The sequence below is a fragment of the Natator depressus genome, chromosome 12 (assembly GCF_965152275.1).
Source record: "Natator depressus isolate rNatDep1 chromosome 12, rNatDep2.hap1, whole genome shotgun sequence".
Classification (NCBI taxonomy): Eukaryota; Metazoa; Chordata; order Testudines; family Cheloniidae; genus Natator; species Natator depressus.
The window spans coordinates 40860574-40882998 of NC_134245.1; the positions used below are offsets into that span (position 1 = coordinate 40860574).

At 51.2% G+C, this 22425-nt stretch overlaps 1 protein-coding gene and 1 pseudogene across 1 annotated transcript in view; one reads left to right on the forward strand and one right to left on the reverse strand.

The window, feature by feature from the left end:
• The window catches only part of SNTB2 (syntrophin beta 2), a 48030-nt gene that overhangs the window by 18734 nt on the left and 6871 nt on the right, over positions 1 to 22425 (forward strand). The window contains exons 2-6 of the mRNA XM_074968978.1: positions 4797 to 5010; positions 11527 to 11737; positions 15074 to 15216; positions 17335 to 17528; positions 22005 to 22189. Of these exons, the coding sequence (XP_074825079.1) occupies positions 4797 to 5010; positions 11527 to 11737; positions 15074 to 15216; positions 17335 to 17528; positions 22005 to 22189 (947 nt within the window). The remainder of the gene's footprint in view (positions 1 to 4796; positions 5011 to 11526; positions 11738 to 15073; positions 15217 to 17334; positions 17529 to 22004; positions 22190 to 22425) is intronic.
• LOC141996717 (cytochrome c oxidase subunit 7A2, mitochondrial pseudogene) lies at positions 18959 to 19297 on the reverse strand (annotated as a pseudogene).

Below are 22425 nucleotides of genomic sequence, written 5' to 3' on the forward strand. Positions count from 1 at the left end.
GCTGTCAGAAAGTTGGCATAGTGTTTTCGAGCTCTGGTCCCAGGTGCTTAGCCAGTGACTTCCCCTTGTTCAGTGGCTTCACTTCCTTTAAAACTTCAATAGCAAATGTACGGCTTGATTTTTTTTTATTTAAATTATTTTAAAATATTATAGTAAATTGAGGCCTTAATTTAGATTGTCATATTTTCAGATTTAATATTTAATTTTAAATAGGTTTATTTTACAAAGAAAAATCCAATTTAAATACATCCTTTTTAAAAAAAAAAAAAATCTGTTTTAATCCACCCTCATTCATAGGGCTTTTTCCCCCTACATGTTTGGCAGGAGACTGGCCTTATCTGTACTAGAGGAAACTTGTGAATTTTTTTTCCCCTTGCACTGCTTCCCCCTTCCCTGGAGTTACCGACATTGGAAACCCTAATGTAGACAGCCTACCTGCTGCTAGTACATTTTTCAACGCTGTGTCATCCATGCCTGCGGGGAGCAAGTCTAACCGATTTGCTAGCACTGGTTCTTCCGGACTGACGTTAGCAATATTGAGGAATCTTTCCAAAATGTCCTTAGTGTAGGTAAGGCTAGTGGTGAGTCTGTTAGCCTACTGTGGAAATGCTCCTTCTCAGCTGTACTTTAGTCATGTCTTCTGTGGGGAGGTGATCTGGTTAGGGGGAAATGTACGAAAGGCTCCCCGTTCTCCTTCCTACTGCTGACACCGGAGAAGCCTTTGGAGCTGTGCCAACTTGGCTAGAAAATCCCCGAAGATGACAGAATCCTGGCAGCTGTGAACAGCAGATCCTAGGCTAGTGGTGAAGTGTCAAAAGCTTTGGAAACTTGGGTAACGTCGTCCTTCCGCAGTCGTGGCTACAGATGAGATCCAGGATGGGATGGCAGCTGACCCCTTGGTCACATCCATTGTGCTGGTTTATATTCTCTTTCCTGCTTTAGTTCCGTTCCTTGTGCTGCCGGTAACTAGAGATGAGCTGTCCGGTCCCTCCACCCTTCTAAGGACACGACTCATAGGTTGGAGGTATTGTGCATTTGAACTTCATATGAAGAGCCCTTGTTTTGAATGCGGAGGAGTTTCTCCAGGTCTGAAAAGTCTTCACTGCCCTTAGTAGTGGCAATAGTCTGAACAAGGAGGGACTGGTTGCTCCCCTTCCCTCTTTGAACAACTCATAGTGGGGCTCTGTTGTTTCGCTCCAGTAGGGCTAAAACAGCGGATGTCAATCAACCAGCCATTAACCTCTTGCTCTTTGAGTGCAGTTGTCTGACTGGGAGCGGAAGGAGCAAGGAGGCTATGCCTGCTGTGGAGATTCTGCCTCAGGCTGTTCTGAAGCTTCAAATTGCCCAGAAATGAAGTCCCAATCCACACATCTGAGTCTTTGCAGGGCAGCATGTTATATCATCATTCTTCTCTGCACCGTTCACTGTTGGCACCATTGGAGCCAGCTCGCCCTTGGAATCATAGACCCTTTCTCCTTGTCTTGTAATCAGTAATGAGATTACTCTAGGGCAGTCGTGCAATATTCTTTGAGAGGGAGCACGTGCAAGGGAAAGAACCTTCCACGACTGTAACATGGTGCAGAATGCATTGCAGAGAAGAGCTGGACTGGATAGGCAACTGTCAGCAATGTGGAGCAATTCCCTAATCGGTGTGGTAACTCTGGGCGTTCTGTTTTTTGCTGACAATACTGCACACTGTTTTCCACCTTTTTAGTAGCTTTGGCAAGTTCCTCTTTCTGACCAGGGATAAAGGATAAAGAGCATGTCCCCTGCACGGTCATTGGCTGATTTGGCGGAGCTATCTGAGCCCTTGGTGGCACAGGCTCCCACTCCAACGGGATTTGATTCAGATTTCCTGCTTAATGAAGCTGTTGAGATTTTGAAGGTTTTTTGTGGAGTCTTTGATCGTCCAGCCAAATTCTAAATCTTGGTGTGCTCTGGGCAGGTGCCAGGGGCTTCTCTCGGTCAGCTCTTCTGTTTAATTAGACCACATCCCAGCCTGAAGCCGCAAGGCTTAGCTCTTCATAGCCAGAATGGGGGGTGGGGGTGGTTAGCTGGCCATCCTGAAGGAGCAGGTTTAGAAGACTCCCGCCTGAAACTGGTTTGTTCAGGCTTGAGCCTGAAGTCTGATGCTGAGAAGGGAGGGATGGCCAGAGAACTGGAGCAGGGCAACATAAATAGGTACAGTCAGCTTGGGAAGGGACTGGAATTTTGCCCCAAGGTCCACGCCCATGCAGGCCAGTTTGGGGTGTCTTCTGGAAGCTGCATTTACAGAGTTTGGATTGGATGTTGGTTGGGAACTGCTGGGAATTGCTGACCCGCTCCTGAAGGATCGAAGAGCATGAATGCAGGATTGATGGAGTGCTAATTGTGTTGTAGAAGGAAATTAGTGGTTTCTGGGAACCAGCTGACGAAAGCTTTGTGGCTGTAATAAATAACCATCATTGTCTAGATGATTAGCACTTACTCAGCCCAGCCAGGATGGTGGCTTAGCGCACAGAAGGCCAGGGCAGAGAGAGCCTTCCCGCTTCATTGAGCCTAGTCATGGAAATGCAATGCTGAAGTTGAGGGGAAGGTGGGTCTGTGTCGCTCTTTCCTGTGCGTTAGCTGATCTGGAGGGGAGGCACTAGAGGGGACCGTCTCAGTTGTACCTGTGGAATAGCTAATTATATAGCGTGCTGTGTTTTATGGAACAGTCTGCCTTGTATGGTGGCTAAATCCAGATCAATCGTTGCATTAGTCTATGTAGCGCAGTACAGTCTGCTACCCCACTTAAACTGTGTGTATGTATATGAACGCTTAGTTTGTGGCAAGCGGGTGTAAAGCAAACTTGTGCTAGCCTGGCAAGCACTTACGGTCCATCTGGACCCTGCTGCAATGCACTCAAAATTCCCTAGTGCACTTTGATTGACCCTGTTTTAAAGCAGGCACATTAAAGTGCACTCGGGAACTTTTAGTGTGTGGCAGGGTAGTGCGGGGTACATTTGTACCCTGGCTTGCCACAAACTAAGTGTTCACGTAGACATAGGTTTGCTAACTTGGTAATATTTAAAAACTAGACACTCCAACAGAGTGCTGAAACCTCCCTTGCCCCACATCTTCCCCTGGGGCTCCACCCCCTGCCCCCATCCACTCTTCTTCCTCCTTCAACTCCCCCTTCCCCATCGCTTGCTGCTTTTCCCCTCCCACCTCCCTGCCTGGGTCAGGAGGGACTTGCCTGCGGAACCGGTGCTGGGAGCTGCAGCTGCCCAACGCAGGTAGAAGGTGGCCCTGGCTGAGTAGGGGCTGATGTGGGTGATGACCCAGAGCCTCCCCATCCTGCAGTAACTGGACTTTGGGTGTTCGGTCAATAAATCTGACTGGACACTGTCAGGTCCCCTTTTTGACTGGACTTTCCGGTTGAAAACCGGGCATCTGGCCACCCTACATAGACAAGCCCTGAGCCATTCATGAGGCTAGTCCCATTCTAAATCCATATGCCACAAAAATTCACTGCTGGTTAGAATGTGGACCGAGGGTTTGGTCCTTACCGGAACAGCACCGGCAGCAAAGATGTACAAAAGTCAATTTAGAAGCACAAAAAGTAGTGACTAAAAAGTCCTCACATTCAGGAGAATGTCTTTCGGCAGCTATCCCTGTGTCACCAAAGCTGGAGCCCTCTTCAAAAATACTGCATACATCAGCTGTCTGCTTAACTTTCCAGAATGTTGTATATCAGGAATTGGTGTGTGCACTAAATGTGGCTTCACGCAGCTTCTCGGGGTCCAGGAAGCTGCTGAGACAGAAACAATTAAATTATTTAAAAAATCCAATAAACCCCAGAATTCAGTACCCCTTCCAGCCTCTGACACACTCATCCCTGAAATAAAGCAATTAAATACCAAAGAGCTGCGTTTCCCAGGTCGCTCAGTTTTTCTGAACCATCATTCAGCTGTCTGGACTCTGTTCTCCTCCTCAACAGAGTGAGTTGGGGACCATATTGGCCTGAACCATGAATTTCCTGTGGTTTTAAAAATCTAAACCACTTCATTGTTTAAATGCTGTATCATATGCTGAACCCAGTTTCAGAGAGTATCCTATACGGTATAAGGGGAATGCTAGTGTAGTCATTGGCAGCCCCACAGCTGCAGAGCCTGCATTTGCTTTGGGAAGCACATCCAGAGGTTCAGATACTTATCCAAAATTTCTGCAGCTGTAAACTTTCCGTGCCCCAGCTCCCCCTCCCCACTGCTTGGTTAATAGGAAGGGAGGGGAACAGCTTGATCTTAACCCTTCCCTCTGCAAAGCCCTGGTCACATTTTCCAGCGGGCTAACAGGCCTGCTTCCATTTCTTGTGCAGCTGGCATGCAGATAGACAATTCTCCCCAGATTCCCAGAGCACTCCAGTGCGCGCCCCCCGCCCCAACCTGCAGAGGAGAGGGGCAAAAGCTTGCACGCATCCATATGAGGGGCTAGCTGGGCAGGTTTGCTCACCTGTCCTCTCTGGAAGGTGGGAGCAACTAACTAACTCTAAGTCTAAGCTAGATCCCTAGCAGCCGACTTCTGGTCCTCACAGTAGACTATGGTCTGAGCCCTGCTTAGTGTGCCGCCCCCCACCCCCCTGGCCGGGAGGCACTGCCCTCACAGTGAGTGTAGACCATTGCTCCCTGCTGGTGGGGGAGTTGGCACACTGCCCTGGGCTGCACAGATCCTCAGGTGCTGCCTTACCTTTCTGTGCAGGTGCATTCAGTGTTTTGTGCACCCCTCCTGAGGTGACCCAGGTGCTAACACTCTCCTCTCCCACCTCCTGTTCTTAGTGAAGTTCATGCGGGAAGTGACTCCCTACATTAAGAAGCCATCGCTGGTGTCAGATCTCCCGTGGGATGGGGCAGCTCCCCAGTCACCGAGCCTGAGTGGCAGTGAGGACTCCGGCTCACCGAAGCACTACAGTGGCACCAAAGACAGGAAGGTGATCCCTCTGAAAATGTGCTTCGCTGCTAGGAACTTGAGCATGCCGGATCTGGAGAACAGGTGAGCTGGAGCCTAGGGAGACAGAGGCCTTGGGGCGTAGCAGGCTGCTCTGGGCCGATCTGCCTGGCATTTTGGGTGCAGAGAGGAGTGCTGACACATGCTGGCGGGACATGCAAGGTGAGAAATAATCCCTTTTTTCCTGCTTTGTAATGTGTAAAGGAGTCTGGGAGGCTTTGAAAAAGCTGCTTTTTCTGCTTGGCTTCTATTCGGATGTCAGGAATGTGGAGCCTCATGTGTCTGTTTTCCTGGAGGGCTCTTGGGAGGCCAGTGTCCCAGGCCCTAGTTATGGGGGTAGGAGTGTCTGAGTCTTTGAGAGCTTTTCTCCCTGGTGCCCATAGGAGCTGGAGTTAAATGGGTGCTTACAAAGACAAACAGGGTTTCAACCCCCTCTTCCCTCCCCCCCCCCACTTGCAAGCCCTTGTGATGCCAAAGTCCTGCTTAGGGTGACCAGATGTCCCGATTTTATAGGGATAGTCCCGATATTTGGGGCTTTGCCTTATATAGGTGCCTATTACCCCCACCCCCGTCCTGATTTCTTCACCCTTGCTATCTGGTCACCCTAGTCTTGCTAGATCTATTGGTTCTGAATCCTCCAGCAAACAAAGACAGATATGAGACACCTGCATTCCTGATGCAAAACCAACCAGGAAAAACACACCAGACTTTGGCTGTACGTCAGGAAAGGGCACAGATGTTTCTCTTCCCTTGTAGGCCCCTTTACATGCGCGAGATCCAATGGCATGGGTTTGTTCCTTCAGGCAGCTGGGGGGAGCTGTTCTGCTCATCCCTGTGATGAACAGGTGGGAGTCAGGTGTGCGCTGGGTCCCCCAGCAGTGCGAATGCCCTTGCAGCTGGCCTTGTGGCAGCAGCCATGGGGCTTTCTACAAGAAAGGCTGACACTGCTTGAACGAGCTGGGTAGCTGGTGGCCTGACTGGTGCTTGCTGACATTCGAGGTGGTAACCCTGCTGCTGGTTCAGTCTTGGCCAGGTCACTTCACCTCAAGGGGGCTGATCCTGCCTGGCTAGAAGATGGAGCTGAGAGTCAGGAGACCTGTGTTCTGACACTGCCTGCAGCTCAGGGTTCTCTGACCTAGCACGGGTGTGTCACTTCCCTGGGGCAGTTCTTACCATACTGCGCTCACAGGGTGATGTGAGGGTTAACCAGCCTGGTTTTGGAGAGCTGAGCTCCTCAGCTGGAAGGTGTTATAAAGGGGTCATTATTTCGCATAAGTTTCAGCAGGATCTGGCAGCTTTGACTTCCTGCCCCAAAGCGTTCAGTGTGGAGCCTGCGTTCCACCCCAGAAGTAGCTGTTTCATAGGTGGGTGTGGTTATTCCTTATCTGCCATAGCGGGGGTTGGGAGCCTTAACTAGTGCACGTGACCCAAGTTTATTGCTCTGCCTGGGTCGAAGGTGATGTATAAGTGCCAGGCTCCTCTTTTGGCTGTATTAGTTTGCACCCAGGGTCCTGAACACAGTTAGGGCTCCTTTGTGCCAGATGCTGTACACCCACAGGGATGCCTGTGGAGCTAAATGACCCAGCGCCTGACCTACGCGGGGCAGGAAGGTGAGGGGAACAGCGAGGTCCATGGCCACAGGGGCCGTCTGTGCAGATAGATGCTGCAGACCCCGTTGCCACTCGTTCTGCAGTCAAAGCAGAGATGAGTCTGGAGAAGGAGGATTGTGGTCCATCTTCTGGGCATCTAGTTCAGCTGTGTCTCTGCTTGCAGCCAGGTTACATGTAACGCCTGTGTGTTTAGCATCTGGGTTGGCAGACAAAGTGTCCTCTCCTGGTGCCTTTTGGGAGGTGCAGGCAGGCTGACTGGGTGTCCGCAGGATGTTTGGCTAATCTGCGTGTTGAACTCTCTCCACGGAGAAGATACCTGGCCTTGTGCCACACGCACACTCCAGCGGAAATGGCAGTTCCTCTGCTGCTCTGTGTGCCTGGGATCGGCTCTGGAGACGATGCTCAGGCTTCAGCTAAGCAGCAGAGGATGGACTAGATGAGACTTAGGGTGGGAACAGCTGCTCCTGAGGCCAGTCTCCTGATTCACTCATCAAATTATAACTGCAGCTTGCAGGAAATTCTCAGTGGTTTGGCTGCCAGCCAGGTCTCTCCACTCAGCGCCCCTCCTCCCCCCAGGCCCCAGCGAGAGCTGGCTGGCTGCTGCTTGGGACAGGCAGTGTTTGTATTTTGCTGTCCTCCTGGGGTAGAAGGCTCCAGCTCAGGGAAGGATGCAAACCCCCACGTCTGAATTGCCTTGCTGGCAGTTCAACCTTCTTCTAAAACAGAGTTCAGATGGATTTGGGCTAAATCTCACCCAGGCCTTCCCCCTGCTCTGGTAGTGCCTGTCTGCCCTGTCAGGTGGGGGCAGTGTTGCGTGTAGTCCTGCCAGTGAGTGGTGGCCAGGGGCAGTTAGATGCTATTATTGATCCTGTTTGTGGGGGGGGCAGGTGGGGGCGGGAAATCTTGGTTGTGTGTGTTTTTCATTCTCTGCTCTTGGCACCTCTTCTTTGTATCTGCCAAGTGGCTGTATCCTAGGTCCAGCCGGGGCAGAGTTGGAATGTCACACCTAGCCCATGGTCCCAAAGCAGCTGCACCTTCCTGTTTAAAAGAGAGTTAAGTACTGGCATATACACAGGATTGTCATCAGGATTCAGAGTTAACCTGTTGAACTGGCCCTTGGACCTGTGGTTCATCCCTGCAGATTGTGTTGGGTTCATTTGGAAGGATTTCCTCAACCACCTGGGCTTTGTTAAAAGGAAGGTTAAACTCTGTAGAAACGGATGAGACCTCTGGAGCCAGGTTGGTGTGGCCTGTGTGAGCGGGCTCAGGCCTGGAGGCGGGGCACATGAACATCATTGGTTGGCGGTACTGGATAAGCAGCGGTGTCCCAAACTGGGCTCTGCTGCAGGAAACTTGCTGCTTGGAGCGAGCTTCTCCTCTCAGCGTGTTGCTGAGCATGTGAGCTGATTCCCCATTTGCCCAGGAGGTGGCTGGGCCCTGCCATGCAGAGTGGGGTTGCATTGCTGTGCTCTGAGTTGGGTTTGTTGTTAGAGGGAGGAAATGACATGAATCACTTCCCCTTGTTCTCGCTGTATCTGTCATTACCTATGCAAAGCCCTCCCCTGGGTGCTAGGGACCAGGGAAATGCTGACAGGCTCTCACTGCTGGGGAATTTGTATAGCTAGAAAGCTCTGAATCTTCAGGGGATTGCGCTGCCCCACGTACACTGCTGCAGGGCTGATTACCTGTTCTCCTGGGCCTGACACTTATTGCAGGACCAGTTTCCAGGGTGGTGTCCCTTCACCGTCCCATGCTCCCCACACACGCCTGCTGGGAGGCTGCCTCCCACTCAGCACTTGGGAACAGTTGTGGCTAAGCTACAGGGTTTTGCAGCATGCAGGCTGCCTTTTGCAGGACTCTCCCTCAGTGCTCCCACGAGAAGATCTTGGCCAGAGATCGTTTGACATGGTACCTTTGCCCCACCAGCGTCTCTGTCCTGGCACAGAGTTGGTTCACGATGGGAATGACTAAGGTTTCCGGCTGGCGCATCCCTTTTTGAACAGGGCAGAATCTTCCTTGCAGACTCCTCTTAAATGAGGTGGTGGGGAATGTGACGCTGTCTCTTCCAAGTCTTCTGCCCCTTTGCTATAAGCTGCACAACTTGGCGCACTTTTGCGTCCACATGGGTGGACATGTGAAAGAGCCGTAATGCCTTCAGTACTAACATGACAGGGGGCCAGGAAAATAGCGTCTTTTTAGAATGCCTATGGAATTACATTGCCGGAAATGTACATGGGCGAGTAAGAGCTAACTGCTCGTATGTCCTGAACTCGGAACAGTATTTGCTCTCAACTGAGAGAGCCCGCTTCCGCAGAGCAATACGCACTCACGAGGCTAACGTGTCTGGTGTAAGGTGAGCCACCCTTTCCGGGGCTGCTGGAGTTTGTGCCAGCATAGGTGCTTGTGCAGACTCGGTGTTTTCAGCATGCCCTAATGCTGGGGGGTTTTCATGGGGCTGAGCTAGCCAAGGCCCCTTGGCACTGGCGCCAGTGCCAAGAATGGGAGTGGAATACTGTAGCTGGGAGAGAATGCAGTGTCAGTGTAAATAACAGTGGCCAAGAGCTTAATGATGGCTTTGTCTGTCCTTGGAGAGCCAGCAAGCAACCCAGTCTGCATAGCTGTGGAAAACCAAGTGAGCTCTCAGACATGCACACTGCTGACCTGCAGGGCTCGATCTGTGCTGAAATGCCTCCCCTGTAGCTTCTGTGTGGGATGAGGAGCGTAGTCCAAGGGTACACTACGCTTCAATCAAAAACCCATGGCACAAAATCCTAGATCCTGGGGCAATTGACTCTGGCTCATGGGGCTCAGACTATGGCACTAAGAATTGCAGTGTGGACACTTTTCAGAGTAGCAGCCATGTTAGTCTGTATTCGCAAAAAGAAAAGGAGTACTTGTGGCACCTTAGAGACTAACCAATTTATTTGAGCATAAGCTTTCGTGAGCTCACGTCATCAGATGCCGTAGCTCACAAAAACTTATGCTCAGATAAATTGGTTAGTCTCTAAGGTGCCACAAGTACTACTCTGAGACCCCATGTGGTGGGAGGGTCTCCGAGCCTAACCTCAGGCCTGAGCCCAACCATCTACACGGCAATTTTTAGCCCCACGAGCCTGAGTCAGCTAACCTGGGCCATCCGTGGCTGTGCCACAGGACTTTTATTGCAGTGTATGTGTACCCCAAGTGTCTGGATCTGCTGTGCTGCTTCTCTGTCCTTGTGAGACTGAATTTCTAGCACTGGAGCGTTCGCAAAGCTACAGCCTGGTACCAAGAAAGCACTAAAAGTAACAGGTTTCAGAGTAACAGCCGTGTTAGTCTGTATTCGCAAAAAGAAAAGGAGGACTTGTGGCACCTTAGAGACTAACCAATTTATTTGAGCATAAGCTTTCGTGAGCTACAGCTCACTTCATCGGATGCATACTGTGGAAAGTGTAGAAGTAGCAGCAGTTCACAAGGGGCTAGCACCATGGCAATCTTTGCTGAGATCTTGGGCTCCCTGATACCATTCACAATTCACTGCGTAGTGCTGCTGGTTACTAAGCCAGTCTGTACCCCCGGGTTCCCAGGCGAGCAGCATGCTGGCAAGTAGAATTTTGCAGCCAGACTCAAGCGCAAAGTCCCTCCATCTCCCAGAACTTGACAAGGAGGTGAGCCTCTGAGGATGGCTGAGGAGCTGTATGACCAGAGGTCTCAGCTGTGCTCTGGACCTAGACAAAGGCAGCACCAATGCCCTGTCTAGGGTCCTGCAGCACAGACAAGTGGGAAGGGCAGAGCGTTGTCCTGGGGTTCCCATCGGGATCAGAGAGAACTGCATGTAGCCTGTGTTTGGAGAATGCAAATCCAATTACACAACCCCCACTCATCCAGGTGGAAATAAGCTGCTGCTGCAAAAGGCTTTTGTCACGCTGTATCTGCTGCCTCTCTGGAGTTCTGCAACAGGATTTCTGCACTGACTTTGCACGCTGGTGGCTTCTTGCGAGGAGCGGTGCACACGCTCCTGTCTCAAGCTAGCCAGCCCCAATGTACTTTTAAGCACACTCGTTTCTATGTGTTCTGTGGTCTCACGCCTGCTTCTCTGTTGTGTTAAGAGGATAGTAGGCAGCTTGCCTTTGAGTGGCATTCGTGCAACTTCCACTCCACTTAACAGCCAGTCTCAAACGTTTTGCGGTTACAATCTCATCCCTGTAGCTGCTTGTCACCAGGTGATTGCCCCGAGGTCCAGCTGGGCTCCTGGAGGGAAGAGATGCCAGCTCGTCCTTTGGTCTCTGTCTCTCTAATAGCCTATGCCTGAGCAATCGGGTGAGAAGTTTGGTAGGGATCTGGGCTGGGCACCCCCCCTCCTGAGCTGCCGCAAGAGGGTTTCTGCAGAACCTGGGTGCCCTTGCTGCCCCCATAACTCTCTGAGCAGCCGGCAAGCACTGGGCGAGTGCTCGCTTACTTCCTGGGCGCTCAGATGTTGCATCAGCCCCTGGCAGGGTTGCCTGACAGCTGAGGTTAGAAAGCTCTGTAATCTTTTAATCAGTAGCACAGCTTTTCAGCCATCTGATGGAGAGGATGATTCACAAGGTATCCCCCTGCCCTAGCAGAGCAGGGATCGTCACCGCCTCCAGGGCTGTGGGTCTCATAAGCACCTGGACAGATGAGTTTCCAGACAGTGCTCTGCCATGCAGCACTGGAATTCCATCCTGCCATGGAGCCAACTTTGCCCTACGCTCCGTCTGTGGTGAAGTCTGTGTGAGCACTGCCTGGGCTGCTTGTAGCTGACCCCAGCCAGGGGCTCTCCCTAGCAGACTCCAAAGGGCTGAGGGTTCATTTGAGCATTTCATGTGTACTTTTCTTGGGGAGGCAAACCCCACTGATGTAGGGAATGTCTGCTGCAGGGCTTCCGCGTTCCCCCTCTGCCTTAGCCCTGGCTGCACTTCTCAGCCTAGCGCTCTCTCTTTCTATTCAGGTTGATAGAGTTGCACTCACCGGACAGCAGAAACACCCTGGTCCTGCGGTGCAAAGATACAGCAACAGCACATTCCTGGTTCACGGCCATCCACACAAACATCATGGCCCTCCTCCCTCAGGTGCTGGCCGAACTCAATGCCATGCTAGGTGCCAACAATGCCACAGGAAGTAGCAAGGAGGTCAAACACATCGCTTGGCTGGCGGAACAGGTATGCTGGGATGGAGGGCCCCTGATGTCTTGACCTTATTTGGGTAGAACTCATTTTTACAGGTGTGGTGGCAGTGCAGTCTAGCACTCTGCTTAAGGTGTAGCTGTGAAGAGATTCGTTTTCATTGGCAGGCATGGGAACAGGTCAGCACTGCAGAGATTACAGCACTTTGGTAGTGGCTCGTGTTTTCTGTTCTCCTTTCTCCACTTACTACCGTGAGCCAAGAAGCCAGCTCAGTAATGGAATCCAATGGCAGCCGGAGCTATGTTAGAGACCTGTCCAGGGAGGGGTTTGTACCAATCCAGTTTTGGAAATGTAACTTCTACCTAAAACCATCCTGACCCATTTAATGTTTCAGCGCCAGCTTTCATCTCTGCCCGGCAGGCCACAGCTCCAGTAACCCTCCTCTCCTCTGGAGGTGTGGCCCCACTACCCACCCTGCAGGGGCATGTGCTGTAGTAGTGTTTGCCTGTTGTAGACGGGGCTGTAACCTCCTCACAGGCTTCCCATCCCTGTTGCGTGCAGGGTTTGTCTGTTCTGACTCTCAGCAGTGTCAGTGCAAGCCTGAGCTCGTTCCTAGCAGCACTAGGATGGTGCTTCAGTCAGCAGCTTTGCATGCACGCAGGGCTCCAGGGTTTCTCATCTGAGTGTCTGTCCTCTCTCCTTCCCTCAATAATTCATTTCCCCTTTGGTCAAAACCTCACCTGATGCTCTTCCCCTTTATTTAAAGGCGCTAGGCGTATGCAGTTGTCTTACTGGCCTCTGTGTGCAATAAAATGCCTCTTTCTGGGTGGGAGTTCATGTTCCATGTGCCAGTTTCACACTTGACCCTAGGCTAGCAAAACTCCCTAGCTTCTGATGCTTGGCTATCTGTGCACCATTGTGCATGCACCCCTTGGGTAACTAGACTGGCAGGAAAGGGTTGGCAATGCCATAATCTTGATGGGGATGAAGAATGGTTAAAGCAGAGACCCAGGGCCTGTGCACAGCCCTGTCACTGAGTCACGTGGCTGTGGCAAATCGACCACTCTGCCCATCTAGTAATGGGGTTGAGAACCCTCCTTGGAGCTAGGGGAAGTAACTTGCTTATACTGAAGTGCTTTGAGATCCTTGGGTACAAGGCGCTATGCAAAGCATTGTTGTGAGTAGGAAGACCTGGTAAAGTAGAGGTCATTCCTCATAGGCCCGTGGGAGGGACAGTTCGGGTTCAATGAAAATCTTTGACCCAGCAGTCTTGTGAAGTTCATGGACTTTTCCTGAGGTCCCGTACCTGATGCTCAGCTGGGCTCCCAGCTACGTTGCTGTGCAATTGGGCCCTGAAACTAATGTAGGCAAGGCTATGTGAGAGAACCAATGTGAACATGACACTCCCTCACATTTCACTGAGCCTGCACTTCCTTCCCGGGGCTGTGTTCAGTTAAAGATGTTAAACCTTTGGCAGCTCCAAGCTTCCTAGATCCTCTTCAGAGTGGCCTAGAGCCTTTGTTCCTGCAGATACGAGGAGACAAAAGTGTGTCTGTGGGGGTGGAATGTCCTGTGTATTTAAGCCAGTCACTTGATGTCAGCTGTTGGATGCGTGGGCTAGTGGCTAAAGCACATGACCAAGAGTTAGGTCTGGAATCTGTTCCGGGGTCTGCCACAGACTATGGCTTTGGGCAAGTCAGTGACACTCTGCCTCCACTTCCCAGTCTGACGTAGGAGTCATGTTGACCTAACTCCCAAGGGTTTGCAAAGGTTAATTTCTATTGTAAATATTATAAAGCAATGCACTCCTCCTGTGTGCAGTATGAAAACCACAACCTTGCAGAGTTAAAGGGCTGTATGTTGTGCAACAGTGCAGAAAACCCAGCAATGGGAACAGTCTCCCTCAAGGTATTCAGGCAGGTGAGCGTTTTAACAGCTAAAGGAAGGTAGGCTTATCTCCACACGGGGCAGAGCACTATTCCAATGGGATGATCCCCACAGGCCAGTGGGACTGTGTCCTTTGAAGTGTTGCTGTGACAACAAGGAATTGGTTGTAACATCCGGACAGGGTCCATTGTGCTCACTGTCCCGCTGCTGCAGGAGGCACTGTGGCTGCCCGTGGTCCCCATGCCTGGAACGTTGCAATGGCTTTACCAGAGGAGTCTGTGACTCCAGAAGCATTTGTGAAGCACTTTGCGTTCCACCCCAGGAGCCTAGAGAGGGTTGGCCAGGTTCACAGCAAGCTGGGCTTATACCCCTCTGGGCTGTGCTCCTGTCCTGTTCCCTGCCCCCATGTGATGGGTCATAGTCTGAGTGAGTGGAAACCAGCGCTTACCCTGCGTGGCTTTCTGCTAGGGTGGTGAATCCCATTGATAGGCCTGGGCTCTCCCAGTTGCTGTGTGATCGGGACTGACTGACAGCATCTAGCAGTGCCCCCAGGCAGGGATGTGTGTGGCAGGTTCTGAATGTCAGTCTGATGCCCACGCAGCATGAGCCCTCGACCATGGGATTTGCCCAGTCGCCGAGGAGTTAGAACTATAGTCCCAGACTTGCCCTTACGTGAATTTGCTGATCCCAAAGTTGTAGTTTATCCTTGACCTCGTAAGTGTTTTCTTGGCCTGATAAGAGCTGGACTGCAGCCGTCCTTGGCATGGCATCTCCCGGGTGGCTGGGCCCATTAGTGCCTTGCTGGCATTCCTCAGATGACGAGTTAATACATTCCCACAGCATAGTAATAAAGAGCCCACTTGACCCAGGGTCAGATTAGACTCTTTGGTGCCTGCTCCTTAGGGTGCAAGTACGGTTATTGGTTATTAGTACGGCGCAACAGCATGCTGCTTGCTTCAGACAGGGCTTGGCTCTGGGCATGAAGGGAAATCCACTCTCGTTAGTTTTCCAGCTTATTTTTCGCCCTAGTGCTGTTGATCTCTCTGAGCAGATCGCCTCACCCAGGGAGGGAGGCGAGCACAAGTGTCCTGGATTGATTCCACATGGGGTCAGACAAGAGCACTACAACACATTGCCTGAACCCAGTGTGCCCCACGGAGAGGGGAAGGCGCTGGGCTCTGCTGCTGGGAGGGATGGAGGGAGGGAGAGAGAGAGAGAGGGGCAGGAACTGAGAGTAGAAAAACTCCAAACCCAGTTCACTACTCCCTTCCTTAGTCTGCATCGCCCTGTCTGCTCTCTTAATCAGGCTCCTCTCCCCTCTGCCACTGGCACATTGTGAATTCTTTAACAGATGCACTAATCAGGAATGTCCTTTGGCTCCAAACTGCAGATCTTAGATACTCCCAAATGAGGATCCTTTGCCCCCTATGGCAGCACTCACTGCTTCCTGGACTTCATGTTAACAGCTCTCTTGACTTCTTGCAGGCTAGACTAGATGGAGGAAGGCAACAGTGGCGGCCCATCCTCATGGCTATGACGGAGAAGGACTTGCTGCTCTATGATTGCATGCCCTGGACAAGAGACGCATGGGCATCACCTTGCCACAGCTACCCTCTTGTTGCTACCAGGTAGGATCAAAGCTTCCAAGTTGACTGGGGGGACATTTCTTTGATGAACGAAACCCTGCCCCGTACAGTGAAAGCCTTTCCCACTTAGCGCTTCTCACCCACCAGGCTCCAAGCGCTTTGTAAAGCTGAAGCTTTTCAGGGGAAATTGAGGCCCAGAGTTGGGACGTGACTTCCCCAGTGTCATGCAGTGAGTCTGACTGCCAGGATCAGACCTCTGGCCTTTGCCCAGTCTTCATTCCACTAAACCACAGCAGCCTCAGCCCACAGCTCCAGCCAGGGCATTAACTGGAATAACATGGCTTGGGTCCTTCCGTGTGTGCTGCTGATAGGCCTCTCAACAGCTCCTCACCTGGCTGCTGGGGCTAGGGTTGCCAACTGTCTAACCACACAAACCCAAACACCCTTGCCCCGCTCCGGGGCCTCACCCTGCTCACTCCATCCCTCCTCCCTTCGTTGCTTGCTTTCCCTCACCCTCACTCAATTTCACTGGGCTGTGGGAGAGGGTGGTGGTGGTGTGGGCTCTGGAGTCCAAGCCAAGCTTTAGCCTTCTACCTGGAGACCTCGGTGTCATTACTCCCCTGCTAACTCCTTCCATGATAAGCTATGGGGCAGGATGCATATGCGTTCTCCTCCCAGGCCCACTCTTGCTGCCAGTCCCACAAGTGAAAGGGAGTGGGGCATGGTGTGCTGACAAGCCTGTATTTTAGACAGCCTTTACAACCTCCAAAACAAGAGTGTTTTGTTATTGTTGGAGCAGGGAGTGCAGCTGCTGTGATCAGAGCAGGGGTCCCCTGACGTGGGAGGGGCTGCAGGCTCTCGGCATGGTGAGATGTCTGCCTGCATCTTGTGTTGGGCTTCTTGAGTGCTGGAAGGGGGCTCTTGGCTACTTACCTTTTCATTTCTAGCCCCGTCTCCCTGTGAGCCGTCCTGGCTGTGCTACTTTGCTAGCAGCCTGAGTCCAGCCTTGCTGGGAGCTGGAGGTGCTGTCATGCTGCCAGAGAAAAGGTTCCGCCTGCCTGAGCAGGCTCCATGGTGCCTTGGTGTCATGTTCATATCCCTTGCTCAAGCCTCCCGGTGACACCCATAGGGGCATGTGCAGCTCCTGCCGCTGGATCAGTTCATGTTCCCTGCCAAGCCTTCGGCAGCCAGAACCATAGGAGGAAACATTCCTTTAGTCTGAGCGTTTCTGTAACATCTGGCTTGAGGCCTCCTGGAACAGGCTGATCCCTGCTTGGCATCTGCAGATGCAGGGCGTCTTGCCCATTGTCCCATGTCGCTGCTCAGTTTGTCACCTGTCACCTCCACAGGGCTGGGCGCCAGCTGTCTGGTTCCAGGCAGCCCTTGGCTGCACCAGCTGGGAGGACGGAGGGGAGCTAGCTGCATCTCTCGAGTGCATCTGCCCAGAGAACCCCCAGCCCCATGCACTAAGGAGTGTGCCTTTGCCAGCCTGCTGCCCATGTAAGGGGAGGGTAGTTTAAATAGCGTGTTAATTGTGTTACTGCCCTCCTCCCCGGGCACTGCCTCCTAAACAGAGAATTCAGTCCTCGGCTGTCTAATGTGCCTCACTCAGTCTGGGAGCAGCGTCTCCCTAGTGTGCTCTGACCTTCTCCATTACTGCCTGGCTGCCTCTCTGGTGGACAGATTTCTGAGGCGCCCCTCGGTACATCGACAGAGAGGAGGCTGTGTGTGATGGGAGGCGGCAAGGGATCAAGCTGGGAGTGGCTGCTGGTTGGTGCTGGGTTTTTCACCCGTGACGCATGACTGGATGTTGGATGTGTGCATCGTGGAAAGGCGAGTGTTGTGTGACCCATGCATGTGGCTTCCCCAGGTCACTGTCCAGGAGCAAGTTGGCTCAAACAGTGGCTTAGGAGCAGCATAAGTCTCAGCTCGGCCACTCACCAGCCAATAAATCTGTATGAATGAACAAAAGCAGCCACCTCCCACGGAGACCTCCCTCCCTGCCCTGTGATGGAGGGTCATTAATGAAGCACAGCTTGCTCCCTGCCACGATGGGAAGCAGCAGTATCCCTGCACGATGTCTCCCTGGCCACTGTGCAGTCACACTGGTGTCCCTCTTCTCTGAGTAACGTCCCTCTTGCTCTCCCATGTGATCCGCAGGCTGGTTCACTCTGGCTCCGGACGCAGATCACCTCCGGGATCCGAGCTCACCTTTGCAACAAGGACAGGCTCTCGCCAGGGCATTGAAATGCACGTTTTCAGGGTGGAGACGCATCGGGACCTCTCCTCCTGGACCAGGATGCTAGTTCAGGGCTGCCATGCTGCTGCGGAGCTGATAAAGGAGGTGTCCTTAGGTATGCTGGCTGGTATCTTGTTTCGGGGAGCAGTTACTGTCTGTCTGGAACCCCACTTCTCCCTCCTGAGTTGCTCAACTGCCAAGAAATCAGTTGATCACCTACCCTCTGGGCTGGGGTCCCAGCAGCTCTCCCTAGCTGAGCAGAGTCAGGGCTTGGATAGGGGGCCGCCTAGCATTCACAAACACGCAAGAGAGAGCTGTTGGACATGGTTTGGAATTAAGACTCAGAGGGACCCAAGAAAAGTAAGTGTAGGAAACTTAACACTGAGGTGCCCAGTCTGTTCAGGCTAAACTGCATTGCCTGGAGTCTCAGCTCGGTGACTGTGCTTCTGGTGGAGATAGTGACACAGGAGGTCACGGTGGGGCCACGTGGACTGCACAGAGCTCTGGGTCTTGGGTGAGGGATGTTCTCTGCTATAACTGAGGGACTCTTGCTAGTCTCTAACAAAGCCCCGGTACTGTTGGAGCGAATCCCTTGCCCTTCTCTACTTCTTTCCATAGGAAGATCCGAGTGCTTTCATGTGCTCAGAGATGGCCAGTGTCCCTCTGGAGCTGAGGCTAGTGGGAGGTGATAGTGCAGTGAAACTGGAAGGTTGATTAAAGTTCGCACCTAATTGGTTGATGGAGCAGCCTAATCAAAAGGAAGCCAATTATCTCTCAGCCCCTGGTGGTGCACAACACACCTTCATTGCCTCAGCACTTCCAGGTGTGTGCTGGTTTCCTGAGTTATATGGAATGTGTGGCTCTCTTGATAGGCAGACAAGCCTGAGTGGAAAGTTTTATCCGTCTGGACTCTGGCCATTAGTCCATCTCCCCAGCGTAAGGACAACGTCATTAATATCCGGAGGTGCCGTGACTACAGTGTGATTGGCAGAATCTGTGATTCTGAGACATGCTTCTGGCATGCAGCTGGAGCTGAGCACTGGGAAAGCCAGCTTTGTTCCTGCATTCTGAACACTTGAGGCTGCCTATAAATTTGAGAACAGAGAGGAGCTGGGCAGTACGGCCCTGGGCGCAGGAAATCAGTCCAGACAGTGCGGGTGTGAATTGGCATGTACCTGCAGAGTCATTCTGCTGAAGTCCTGAGCCCCTGTGCACCTAGAAAAGCTAGTTTCAGCCTTGCTAGCTGGAGTCTTCCAGCTTGGGGGCAGGAGAGGGCTCAACAGCAGAGAGATGGAAACAGCCAAAAACGAAGTTCTAGGGTGATGAGAGGGGGGGTTGGGTCTGTTGTTACCTATGGCTTAAAAGCTCCCTCTAGTGTTCTGAAGAGAATAGCACACATTCTACAGGTCCTTCCACCTTTTGAAGGCTTTAATTGTTGTAGTTTTTGTCTTGTTTTTTTTCACGTAAAAACTGCGTTATTGGTTGCTGTTAACATGTGACAGTAAATATTGATCCCAAACATGAAATCAACCATTTATGACAAGGACAAGCAAGATCCCTGAAGAATTACGTGAAATTGGATAAAGAGATGTTAATTAAGGAGGCATCTTGTAAACTGGAATCATTTCACTGTCTTGGGCATTGCAGCTACAAACAGCTCATAAACAGCGTAGCATGTTCCAAAAACCGTTAGAGCCATGGTGGTTCTATACAGCAAACCATCTGCTAGTCCACCCTTAAGATGCACTGGCATTCCATTATCCTCCTGAAAAAGCTTCTGCTTCTCTGGAACTGTATTCGCAACTTGTCTGCGTGAAGCAGTGCTTATGGTCCTCTGGGAAATTTGCTGAAGAGCCAGCAGGTTCCACAGCATCTTGGCCCTGGTCCCTTTGCTGAGCCTCTTGCTTGCCACAGTCATCTTACTGGGAAGCACTAACATGAGGTGGCAGGCCAGCTTTCATCCTGCTGCAATAGCAGCTTAATTGCTGCAAGGATAATAGATTTTTATCAAAACTGTTAGTTTTATTTGTTAACTCAAAGGCCTGCAGGTAGTTGGGAGAAAAGCTGTTTTGTGAAGTCAGGTCCCGCTCTAACATTAGGTCCTGAGAAAGGCTCACATTCTATCCTGAGTCCTCCAGCAAAGATTGGAGAGCCACACTAGCATGACTAACAGTAAAAGACCAGCAGAAAAAAACAACTTTTAAAAATGCTTTCAGGGCGTCTTTATATGTCCCAAACCTATGTCTTGTCCTTTGGAGGTTCCCCTTGATAGGAGAGTTCAGAATAGGTTAATGGTGTCTCTGATCCCTGATCATTACTGTGAGCTCTTTGTGTCCACAGTGAACAGAGAAACCCCAGAGAGCTTTCTTTTCATGTTTAAGTATTGGATGAGATGGGTTTCTGAAAGGGACTGGAGAGCGGAAGGCAGGCCTAGACTGACAGGCTAAGCCACCGCCCTGTGCATTCTTGGTGAGTTAGTTCATCCTATGTTCCCCGCCCCTTTCGCCACCGGGCTGTGAAGGCACAAACTGAGCAATCCTGCTCTTCCTGGGCGCAGATCCTGTGTCATGCTGGTGCCTCAAGGATGTTCCAGGTTGAGCTGTCCCGGGACACAGCCAGAGTGGCTCTGACAGACAAACCATCCTAGTCTCCAGCAGGACATTAGTCTTCATGCACCCATCTAGTTACATGATTGAGATCCCAGGCTTTCTGCTTTTCTGAGATGCTTCCTCTGCTAGTGTCCTCACCACGCTGCTGCTTTAACTTTCCAGAGGTATTTCTTCTCTTGGTGACATCTGCCAGTCTCTGCTCCTGGTTTTTAGCTGTACCAGGCAACATCATCCCTGTCCCAGAGAGGTGTCCATTCAACCCCGCCTGGTCCCCAGTCTTTTCCCTTTTTCTGTGCAGTGGTTCCATTTGTGTGCTCTCTGGGCAGTCGGCAGCATGGTGAATTTCCCAGCTCCTGGCTCCGCAAAGGGGACTGCCAGTCTCATCCCAGGAGTTAGGAAACACCCTGGTGTCCCTTGGTGATGCTTTTGTAGGCTAGGTACACAATTGCTTTTGTAGGCTAGGTGCACAATTGTGTAGTGAAGGTGAAGAATTTCCACTTGATCAGCTAAAAAGTAATAAGTCACCAGGACCAGATGGTATTCACCCAAGAGTTCTGAAGGAACTCAAATGTGAAATTGCAGAACTAACTGTAGTTGGTAACCTATCATTGAAATTAGCTTCTGTACCAAATGACTGGAGGATAGCTAATGTGATGCCAATTTTTAAAAAGGGCTCCAGAGATTACCCCGGCAACTACAGGCCAATAAGCCTGACTTCAGTACTGGGCAAACTGGTTGAAACTATAGTAAAGAACAAAATTGTCAGACACATAGATGAACGTAATTTGTTGGGGGAAGAGTCAACATGGTTTTTGTAAAGGGAAATCATGCCTCACCAGTCTACTAGAAATCTCTGAGGGGGAGTCAACAAGCATGTAGATAAGGGTGATCCAGTGGATATAGTGTATTTAGATTTTCAGAAAGCCTTAGACAAGGTCCCTCACCAAAGGCTCTTAAGCAAAGTAAGCTGTCATGGGATAAGAGGGAAGGTCCTCTAACGGATCGGTAACTGTTAAAAGATAAGAAACAAAGGGTAGGAATAAATGGTCAGTTTTCAGAATGGAGAGAGGGAAATAGTGATGTCCCCCAGGGTTCTGTATTGGGGCCCAGTCCTACTTAACGTATTCATAAATGATCTGGAAAAAGGGGTAAACAGTGAGGTGGCAAAATTTGCAGATGGTACAAAACTACTCAAGATAAGTCCCAGGCAGACTGCGAAGAGCTACAGAAGGATCTCTCAAAACTGGGTGACTGGGCAACAAAATGGCCGATGAAATTCAATGTTGATAAATGCAAAGTAATGCACATTGGAAAACATAATCCCAACTATGTATACAAAATGAGGAGAGATTAATAAGACTGGGACTTTTCAGCTTGGAAAAAAGATGACTAAGGGTGGATGTGATCGAGGTCTATAAAATCATACCTGGTGTGGAGAAAGTGAATAAGGAAGTGTTGTTTACTCCTTCTCATAACACATGAACTAGGGGTCACCAAATTAAATTAATAGGCAGCAGGTTTAAAACAAACAGAGGGAAGTATTTTTTCACACAACACAGAGTCAACCTGTGGAACTCCTTTCCAGAGGATGTTGTGAAGGCGAAGACTATAACAGCGTTCAAAAAAAGAACTAGATAAGTTCATGTAGGATAGATCCATCAATGGCTATTAGCCAGGATGGGCAGGGAGGTTGTCCCTTGCCTCTGTTTGCCAGAAGCGGGGAATGGGCGACAGGGGATAGATCACTTGATTACCTGTTCCTCTGGAGCACCTGGCATTGGCCACTGTTGGAAGACAGGGTACTGGGCTAGATAGACCTTTGGTCTGACCCAGTATGGCCGTTCTTGTGTTCTTAATGTTAGGACACAGTGTCCAGTGCAGCGGTTGCAGGCTCTGTCTTTGCAGTGGTGGGGAAAGGCTTGGGGGCATGTTCTCTGAGCTGGCTGGCTGCTCCTGAAGTTCTGTGCTCTGTTTATGTGCAGGCTGCACATTGAATGGCCAGGAGGTGAAGCTCACAGTCCATTATGAAAATGGATTCACACTCTCCAGGGAGGAGGCATGCTCCACCCACACCCTGTTCCTCTACCCCTTTGAGAAGCTCAGAGTGTCTGCAGATGATGGCATCAGGAACCTCTACTTGGATTTTGGTGGTCCTGAGGGGGAGCTGGTGAGAACGGGGCTGGGGATGCAGCGTGATGCTGTATTTTGTGGGGTGGGAAGGATTCGGGTTTGTCCATTGTCAAACTACTGTGTGACTTGAGTTAATTTCAGGTGCTCAAAACCTGTCTCAGCTGTCTCTCCCTTCCAGATGCTCCCATCCCACCCCCTATGGCCCTCACCTCCATGAGCTGAACTCTTACTGGGCCTGAGAGCTGCCCTGGGAGATTCCACTCTCACAAGGCT